The sequence below is a fragment of the Cryptomeria japonica genome, chromosome 8 (genome assembly GCF_030272615.1).
Source record: "Cryptomeria japonica chromosome 8, Sugi_1.0, whole genome shotgun sequence".
Classification (NCBI taxonomy): domain Eukaryota; kingdom Viridiplantae; phylum Streptophyta; class Pinopsida; order Cupressales; family Cupressaceae; genus Cryptomeria; species Cryptomeria japonica.
In genome coordinates this window covers 456,186,316-456,197,212 of record NC_081412.1, presented here as the reverse complement: position 1 = coordinate 456,197,212, position 10,897 = coordinate 456,186,316, and the positions used below count along the sequence as shown (strand labels likewise).

The window sequence follows — 10,897 nt, the reverse complement described above, 5'->3', positions numbered from 1 at the left end:
AGAGACCCAAAATCATAGATGTAGATAAGTCATTCAGGCACATGATGAAGCTGAAAGTGGGAGAGGTTGATCCAATTGTCACAGCAGATTTGAGGATTGACATTGCAGAATTGAATAAGGCCCAAATACGGTAGGTGGTGAAGGAGGGTCAAAAATATAAGAATTTATATGAAGACCTATTGAGAAGTCGTGGTCATGAAGGACCACATATAGCTGATACTGGTGTTCAATGGAAGAAGAAATATGAAGATCAAATGAAGGAAAACATTAAGTTGAAGAGACAAATCAGGACTACCAGGATAGATGTTTCTTGTGTTTTGTTAACAAATAGGTTTGAAGATTTATTAGAAGTTCTCAGAGAATTCTGGACAAACTATTAGAAGACCCTGGATAATATGGCTTCTCATAAAAGAAATTTGAACAGGCTAAAGGTATTGTTGAAATATGAGAGTGCCAATGAGAAAGTGGTTGAGAAGATCCAGAGAAGGTTGAATAAACATAAAGAGTTTGGTGTGGACATTAAACGGAAATTTACAGATTGCAAAGATATTGCTAGGTATGGTTTACCAGATATTGTAGATGATGCAGAGCAGTTAAAAGACAAAGAGATTTGGATTGCAGAATGCTAGAATGTACTTAACACATCCCTTGATGTTTCCCAGGAAGATGTTTTGGATATGAAGAATACAGGTGAGCAGATGGAGAGATTGGTTACCATGGAGATCGTTGTTAGAGATATTATGTTCAACACCAGCACTCTTGAGGACAACAAGTATTTGGAGCACACACAAAAGTGTGACACAATATTGGACAACCAAAACTGATTTTTTATTATATTTTATGTCTAGCAGTTAAGCAATTAGGTGTTAGGTTTTAGTTAATTTTAGTTTAGCAAGATGAAAGGGTGTGTCATTTCATTCAAATCTTTTGGCTCGCATATATATGTAGTGAGTCATTTTTGTATTATGAGGGGGCAATAGAGAATTTTGCCACTGGCTCGGCTACAAGTGTTATGTTTTATAAAGGTCTAGTAGGAATAAGAAGTTTATTCTGTGCAAACTAAATGTATTGGAGTATTTGTATGTGCATTTTTTGTGTACATTCTTATTCCAGAAGTTAATATACAAGATTTCATGTTTTTATTTTCAGATCGTTGTGTGTAATTTTGTGTTTGACGAAATCATATGTCCTCTTGATAAATCTTTTGGATTTGTTGTGATGTGCCATCACATGATGTTGTATCGAATGTAAAATTGGTTTTTTATTGTTCATGCAACACATAATGAAACCTTCACAGTGATGGTGTTATAATTGTCTCTTGAGTTGATAGCAATTCTTGTCCACAAAGTTATTCATTAACTGTCAGATAAAGGCACTGGTCTGTTATTAATCTTTGTTGAATAAGTTTGTATGCATTAGGTCCTTATCAAAGAAACAAATCTTCTAATTTATATAAGTACTTCTCTTTTTCATAATTTCTTAAAGTCCTTACAGTAATCTTTTACATAATATAACTATACTCACACTTATTTTATCAATTTTAAAAGCATTCAATAAAAAACACTTCTGTTAGCATAGTTGCAGGAAAACCTTTTGCCATCCCTGTAATTGCTAATTCCCATAGTTTAAATCCACTAAAAACAAACCTCTTTTGTGCTTGAGAGTGTAAGGTACACCCACCTGGGTTTAGCAGAGCCTAAAGTGCAGAGGGATTTGGTCTTTGACCATCCATGTTCATTGGCGAAGGCTGATTGGATCAACTAAGGATTAGGCTAGTCTTTGGCTTTCCAATCTGTGGTTTTGGGCACCAACAGGCTCAAGAGGAGGATGTGAAGGAGAATCCTTGGTTCTCTCATTAGATTTAAAATCCTTATTCTATTTATTTTCCTTGCTACTTGAATATTTGAATTTGGGTCTTTTAAAATAAGTGCTTGAGATATGGGAGACATCAATGAGACAACATTGCTCTTTATTTTAAGATTTTAATATTTCATGTTGTGCACAGAAGACAATCTTGAATCCCACTCTTGGTCTACTCAGTAGGTGAATGATCTGAGAGGTATTCCTCCCCTGAATATTATATGCATTCTTATTTTATATTTTATCATCTCATATAAGTTGTCTTGAATATAGAGATGCAAAGGACTTTTTAACAATCTAGATGCATGATTTAATTGATTTTCCTCATTCTCCTTTTTTGGTCTTGGGATATGGATATAGTTTTGAGGACTTATTTGGAGTTATAAAGGAAATGGTTTGTGGCTTCAGGCTTATTCTCTTTATTATGAGAATGATTGGTTTGTTTGATCTACCTTCAGTGTGAGAGGTTTACATCTATTTCTACTATTTTTTAATTATTATTTGAATGTAAGATGTTGATATCCTTTCTATTTAGAAATGGTGAAGGAGATCTTACATGACACAACTTGGTACATGTTAGTATGGAACTAGGATATGGTTTTATTTGCAGGTTCTCTATTTGGTTTCATTATTCTTTTTGGATGTTCTGTTCATATGGTTGAGCGTAAAGAACTTGGTAGAGCTATGGGGACTAGTGGTAAGAGAGGTATTACAAAATATTTGTTTGAAAGATTTTCAAATCAATGTATTTGTCCTTGACACTATGTGATAGAATGATTACCCACATCCTCTATGTGAAGTACTATAGATAGACTTGATATGCTTTGATCTATTTTTAGATTTGGCATTACTCATGCAGTGTGAGTTTCTACACATGTGTTTGGTTATCCTTTTTGATATCTTGGTTTTCTAATCAATAATGTGATGATGAGTTTGATCATTTCATTAGATTAAGATCTACAAGTTATGTAGTTTTTAGGTGTGTACAAACTCTCAATTGTAGTGGGATGACTGAGATGTGGACAATCTATATCAACAAGATTTTTTCATTATTATTAAAGACTTTTATATGGAAATTTATGCATTGGTATGTTTCATTAAGGTAGAAGGATGTATATACAGAGACTTGATTGCAGTTTTGGGTTGATATGTCAATGGCATAAAGTTTTATCTAAGGTGGTATACCCTGGTTTGAGGTATGGTTTAAATTGGTTGCATTGAAATTTGTTATGCTTTCTATTCCAAGTGGTATGAGTAAGGAAGCTACTCAATTCCCTTATTATCATTTGAATTTGATTCATTTTTTCATATATAAATTTGTGTAAGACTCGGTGATAGTTGGTATGCTTCACCTTAGCATGTTCATTTTCTTCCATTGGTGGTATACTGGAGGGAGTGAGGAGTACCTTTTGCTTCATGGTGGTTCCTTGGATTCTATTGCAAGTATCTTGTTGGAGCACATGAGCATATTAAACAATCAAATGGTACATGTTTGGCTAAGGGATGGTTTTCCTTTGTTTGTGATTTCTATGGGTGCATTTACAATGTATGATGTCAAGTGGGAGAATGCCAGGACTGAGGTGTCATTAACCTTGCAACTCTTATGTAATTAATTACTCTTAATATTGATTATAAATTATTCATAAGGGGTGAGAGTTTCACCAATGACAATAACTTTTTATTACTAGACTGGTAATTATTTATTTACTAGCAATGATAAGTAATTTTTTCTTTTGAAAAGTGGTTACTATTCACATTTACCATGAGGTTGACCACAAGTAAGTATAGGGTTCCTATAATCTATTATTAGTGTATAAAATGTGTAAGAGCATCTATTATTCATGTTTCTTACAATTGTAAGAGAATATGCTAATATTAGATGGTGCATGTTATGATAGTTTATGATAACATGTAAGAGAATCTAATGACAGTTGTCATCAAGTTGTACATGCAATAATGGTGCTATTTTTAAAAGATTATAAGAGACAATCTATATGGTGGGTCAGATGGATTTTTACCATGGTTTTTTGGAACCTTGGCCCATGGTAATCTTATATAGTGGTAATTTGGGCCTCCATAAGCCTATATATTGAGGGTTTGAGATGGAGACATTTTCGGAGTTCATTTTTATACAAAGGTGTTGCTAGATTGAAGGTTGAAGAGGAGAAGGAAGAAAGGGTTGTATGTAATCTCCATTTCATGAAGATAATACAAACATTGGCCTCACTTCTTGGTGGGGTTCTTTCTCAAAAGGGTTTCTCCATGTAAATCCTATGTTGTGAGATGTTCTTCTTGTGATGCTAATATATACTTTGCTATTGTTGGTATCTTATGGTGAAGTAATGTTCATTTCCATGATTATTTATGTTCATCTAAGATTAGTTTATTAATCATGTTAAAGTAGTTGTTTTTGGCATAACAAAGAAGATGAATATCTTTATGGTTTTCTTTATTATGACAACTTAATTTTTCAGATTTGCATACAAACACAAATTTTCATTGGGTATAGTCTAGACATTAAATCTCATCAATATTTTTATTGGATTAGAGATTCCCAACAATTTATAGTAATTTTCCCAACATAACTTATATATAAAATTTATTTATTTGTGAAATTAAATGTGTTTTTTGTTTTAAATATGTAGATAATTAGACATGGTTGATTAAAATTCTCACTAGTCTAAGTAACTTGATGATGATGCTTAGTATACAACTAATCTATATGGTAAGACCATTTAGATATTAGATAATTCCTCCTTGTATTTCCTAGAGAAAACCATACATAAAACCCCAAACCTATCAAATAGAGATAGGTTGGTCAATATTGAAAACAATATTACACATACAATCGACCTTGTTCTATCATACAACTCTTATGATGGTATCAACATTGAGAAATTCTATGCTTTTATTTCTAGGACTGTTATTGGCCCTAAAAAATGATCATCCATTTTAAGCTCCTTTCATCATTACATATTCATATCATGTTCCTATTTTCTATTGGATAAGATAGAGTGAGAGATTATTCCATCACAATATGCTTGAATTCACTTGTGGGTCCATTTATATATCTTAGATGATTAGGAACACATCATATATGGTTTCATAATGTTGAGTTACCATTGATTATATAAATAATTATATTTAGAGTTTTATTTACATACATATGTTAATGGTAATTATCTCCCAACACATGTTGGACAAGGGAGAGGGAGGTTTATTGGAAAAAAACATTAGAGGTGAGAAGATTTTCTATCTCCCATAAACAAGAGGGCTTCAAGTGGTCCATCTTTTATTTCTTCCAAAATAATTGGAGCTAGAAGTAGCCTTAGAGATGACACTCATCCCTTCTAGATGTGGCATTTTTCAAAGCTTTATCACTATTACTAATGAGGTTGAACAAATTTCATCTTATATCATTAGTATATGTTTGTTACATGTCTCAATTAGAATTCCTCCCATAAAGGAAAGATCAAGTAGCTATGATCCTTATATTCATGCCTATCTACCATCACTATGTGATGTGACACAAATCAGGGGCTCAAATGATGTTTTTTATTATATGAGAACATATCTCACTAGTTTATTTATTAGATGCATACTAGTCCATTAGTGCATGGGATCCTACTTGATGGTATATCCACACATATTAAATGGAATTTTGGTAGATATAGGATCCATGCATATTAAATGGAATTTTGGAAGATAGAGGATCCACACATATTAGATCCTTTATTTTAGTGTCCCTAGAGTTACAACAATCTAATGACAATAATTTTTATCATGAAAATTATAGCAAGGAAATTGCCAACTACCTATCTATGAGGACCTTTCAACATGATGTTTCTCATTAATTCTTCTTGATTAGGGTAGTTGCTAATTTTCTTAGAGATTTTACAATATTTAGAAACCTTTGCATTAAGATATGACAAAATAGATGAATGTGTAGTTGGTGGTGTGACATTAAAAGCAAATAGAATCTAGAGTTGAGGTTTTTTCCATTGAAAGTCAACGATTTCTTGTAAACTCATGCTTGAAACTAAGATTCAAATTTTTAGAGATTTTTTTTTAATTTGTAACAATGGCTAGGTGGCTGAAAGACAGATGCAACAAAAGAAAGGAAAGTATAGTACACATGCACAATAGAGGTGAATTTGAATCCTAGTCATGGTGCTTACAACATATCTTATTAATAGGGATATCAAGGGTCTCACCACCTTTGTTCATGGGATCAAAATAGTTATATTTTTTCCATGCCATAATGTGTTAAGGACCACTCCAAAGGTAATCAAACATACAATTGTGACTAGGCTTAGCCATTCTTTCTTCCCTCCCAATTACAAAATTCCCAATCTTGAAATCAAGGTCGAAGACTAATTATCAAACGATCACTTAATAATTTAGTAATTTTAACCGGTGAATCCTTATCTCTTTTAATTTAGATAATTCCGATATTTCTTTTTTTTTTAAATAATAACATAGAGTTCTAAATTAGATATCTATTTCCAAATTTAAACTTGATTCTCTACAATAAAAACCCAATACTTCTACTTATTAAACTTAGCTTTCTAGAACAATTCCATATGTTTATAAATACAACATTAAATTAAACTCAACGTTACCGTTCACTATTAAATTAATTAATGCACTAATAACGGGAAGACCTTATTTGTGTAGTATGGATATGCATTGGTTTGCGGCCGCGAAGTGCACTGAGACTATCTTGCTCTACTGGAATTTTACAGTCCCAGGGGTTCCCTTGGCTGCAACGTGACCAGCAGCCCATTTTTCATGTAGAGAGTGAGCGCCAATTTGGGCTCCAGAACATGTCCTGGCACCATCTTCATCTTGAACCCCCAAATGATAGTCGCTGCAATCCATTTCATTTGGTAGTAAGCAAAGTCCTTTCCCAGGCAAAGCCTCGGCCCACCATTAAACACCGGGTATTTATATGCCGACTCGCTGACGAAGTTCCCACCCGCGTCCAGCCACCTCTCCGGCCTAAATTCCATGCAATCCTTCCCCCATATGCTCTCCATTCTTCCCATCCCATATATCGAATATATCAGCCAGGACCCCTTTCTCAAATAACTCCCGTCCGGCAGCTGGTCGTCGGAGTCCACTTCCTTAAAGTCGAAGGGAACGGAGGGGAACAGTCGCAGGGACTCCGACAGCGCCGCATGCAAATAATGCATCTGCTTCAAGTCTTCTACTGTAAAACTCAGGCTCGCTGCATTCAGAAAACCCTTTGATCCTTGAATCGCTTCAAGTTCAAGTAGACCAGTCGAAAACATTTTCGACAAGATGGACCGAATTTCCGCCAAGATGTGTTCTTCCACCCGTGGGTTGCAGAGCAGCAGCCAGAAGAACCAAGAGAGCGCCACAGACGAGGTGTCCCGTCCAGCCAGAATGAAATTAACCGTGATTTCCCGCAACTTTTCGTCTGTGTAAAGCCGGTCACCGCCCTCCGTCTTGACCTTCATGAAGACCGACAGAAGGTCAGTCCCGGTCCCAGCCACGGAGTTCCCTGTTCGAGACCCAATTATCTTGTCTACAAACCCATTGACGGTAGCCAAAGACCTGCGGAGCTTCCTCTCGGGTCCTAACTGGAAAATCCACATGAGCCGCCAAACTATAGGGGGCGTCAAAAACCTCAACATGGTGATCTCCGTGGCGTCCTCAAAAGCTCGGGCAAATTCCCTGGCTTCTGCTCCTCCGCCCGCCAAACAGCCCGGGTTGACTCCTAGCGTTACCATGCACACATTATCAAAGGTGAAGCGCAGGAGCACGTCCTGCAGATCAATTGGGTCACCGGACCGGGCGGTTTCTTCGAGAAGGGGCACCAGCCGGTTCTGCACCAGCTCTTTCACTGACTTGGCCATAAACGCCCTGAAAGACGGAGTGTTGAATTCTATGTTGGCCATCTTCCTCTGCGCTTTCCACATATCGCCGTCAGCGTTAAAGATGCCGTCGCCCAGAAATTCGTGCCCCACAGCCCGGAAATAGAGCCCCTTTGGATAATTGTTGAATCTGAGGTTCAGGACGTGTTCCAAATTGGGCGGGTTCGCTGTCACTACGGTGGTCCTGCCGCTCATGGCCAACCCCTTGAAGTAAAATGTTACCCCGCAGTCTTTTAAGACTCGGGTGCTCCAGTCGTGGATTTCATTTAGGTGAAGAACTAACGAAGGCATCATGCCAAGCAGAGGCCAAATTGGCGGCCCTTTCATTTTTCTGTGCATAAAGAAATGGAAAAGCATGAAGCCCAATAACGCCAGTGCTATGTCTGTGGCTTTCATATTTGATTCTGACCACAGAAAATACAGAAGCTGATTGAAGCGGTTTCCCATTATCTAATTTTCTAAGCACTCAAAGGCAGCTAAGGTGACGAGCTATTTTGGCACAGAATTGGGTATTTAAAAACACAGCTGCTGTGAACATGTGATTTCAATCTATGTTTCGTAGCTTAATCTACTTTAGTAGGTTAACCTGTTTATTCCACCGACATCAATTTCCGCTCATATCCATAGAATCCAACAGCACCTTTATTTTAAGGTTCCATTTTCAACGTTTCCAACATAACGTTTCAACGATCTATTTTAATGTCACGCAATTTATCTTTCCCTGATTTTAATGAAATCATAAGAGTATTTTTGGCATTAAATATTATTAGCTAGTTAATTTGATATTTTAGGTGTCAAATAAATGTGACATGAATTTTGAAAGATGTCAGTTCTATCAATCTTTGTTGCATTTCTATGCTGACATAAAGTTTCGGTGCATCTTATGGATGAGGGCTTCCCAAAAAAAATTGAGTAGGTGTCATTAAGAATATTTTAAATATGGTAGTTGAAAAATTTAGATGTCAGTGATAAAGATGTCATCACTAGTTGGTCTTATAATAATAAGGAAAATGACTATATGATATATGATTTTTTCATGTAGTCTTTCAAAAATTTATTGATTAAGACATTGTTTTCATTAAAACAATAGATTTCCTTCTTTTAATTCATATAAAATATTGTACAAAACATTTCTTTAGTCGTTCATTTAATTTTATTATTTTCATAAAATTTCTTGGTATATTTTTCACAATTTAATAATGTAGAGTTAATTTTTTATTAGGCGTTTGAATTTTTTTATTTGATTGAATTATATCATTTATTGGTTGGTTTTGGTAAGATTGATGTGATAGGATATTATTTTCAATTGAAATTTGTTTGAGATATCTATTCTATTGAAGTCTTGGAAAATGACTTATTATTAACTTTTGAGAGTATTTATTTCTTTCGATTCAACAAGTCTTGATATTAGGTAGGTTCTATTTGAATCATTAAACTTTACCAAACACACAAAAACCACACCAATCAGCTCTTATTCATCTTAAATAGAAATCTACAAATTTATCTCTATTAAAATTATGAAAACAAATGTCAAAATATGAGCTGAACTATAATAATAGTATATTGATTTATATATCCAAATTTTTAATATATATATTTAAATCTTACATAGAGCATATAAGCGAAAGGGATAAAAGTTAAGCTAACCTTAGCCTTGATTCTATTAGCCATTACCCTTATCAAATTTTAGTAGTCCAAGCCCATTTGTTTTGTAGTCATTTATATACCTTGGACCAGACTCCATACATAGATCCATCTCTTAAACAAGTCTACACATACATTCTAATCCTCCCAACTCATATCTCAATCCATCTTGATTGATCTAATCCTGTCAAAAAAATATAATTATCGGACATAATCTTGTATATAAAATTACTTTAATTAGAACACCTTGAATGGTTTACATAAAGACAACCCTAAGTAATTAATTCTTATCAAATTATTAGAGAAAAAAATTACTCATCATTACAATGCATTGTCATAACTTGTATTGGTATTTCATCATCAAATATTACATATTAATTTAATATTTAGGAACTTGACTTTTTTACGTGGCAATTCTTCTAACTTTCTTTAACTAGTTATCAAGGAAGATCTCATACCTCTCTTTGCATACTTTGATATTGTTCATTGCCATTAATTTATAAACCATAAAAAATGGTTCACTTTAGTTGAGAAACACTAATAAATTCAAGGCAAATTTTTTTTAAGGTGCACATAATTACAATTCAATTTTGTAAAATGTAGTTCACTGACATGCATTAGGTCAAGATTGCAACAATTAGAATTGGACAATAATTTTTTCTTTGTCATTTTAAATTTTGATATAATCATTAAATCATGAGTATTAAATTTTAAAAGAAGGGGACAAAGCTCTAATTAAAAATTGGAGGCCAATCACCCTCCTCAACGTATCCTACAAAATCCTAGCCAAAGCCTTAGCCTCTCTCCTTGAGAAGATCCTCCCCAAATTCATCTGTTCCACCCAAATAGGTTTCATTAAAGGCAGATACATCTTAGAAAATCTTGTAATGAGTTGGGAATTCATGGAATGGGCCAGAACCTCAAATCAAGAAGTCGCCATGTTCCTTGTTGACTTTGAGAAAGCATATGATAGGGTGGAATGGGACTTCATCCTCATGATGCTCTCAGCTTTTGGCTTTCCTAGTGAGTTCTGTGAGTATGTTCGAATCCTCCTCAAGGACGCATCTGCCCTGATCGAAGTCAATGGGACCCTCTCCCAGCCTAATCCCCTATCTAGATCAATTAGATAGGGTTTCCCCCTTGCCCCTCCTCTATTTGTCATTGCTTCATATGCCCTATACTATCTTCTGAGAGATGACACCCTATCCCCCCTGTCCAAGGCATTACTATGCCAGACGACTCTAAATTGATCAACATCTAGTTTGCTGATGATACCTTGCTCTTCCTAAAGCTCTCAAGACACAATATTGATTCCCTTAATCAAAAGCTTGACATTTTCGGTAGAGCATCCAAAGCCCGGATATCTAGCACCAAATCCATTCTACTTGGATGGAAAGATAAGGCTTCACCATTTTGGCTATGCTTGGGATGGACCAAATAAATTAGTCTATTATCTTGGTATCCCCTTTTCTATATCTCCATATCTTAAAGAC

The 10,897-nt window shown here is 35.0% G+C and overlaps 1 protein-coding gene across 1 annotated transcript; it reads right to left on the bottom strand.

Moving 5' to 3' along the window:
* Positions 1-6,444: 6,444 nt before the first annotated feature.
* Positions 6,445-8,478, bottom strand: LOC131077296 (cytochrome P450 86B1). The gene has a single exon (XM_058014759.2). The coding sequence runs from the start codon at positions 8,205-8,207 to the stop codon at positions 6,600-6,602; it is 1,608 nt and encodes a 535-aa protein (XP_057870742.2). The 5' UTR covers positions 8,208-8,478; the 3' UTR covers positions 6,445-6,599.
* Positions 8,479-10,897: the final 2,419 nt, after the last annotated feature.

Bases quoted from the DNA above. Each gene is read 5' to 3' on its own strand.
- LOC131077296 (XM_058014759.2), bottom strand. From the start codon at position 8,207: ATGGGAAACCGCTTCAATCAGCTTCTGTATTTTCTGTGGTCAGAATCA.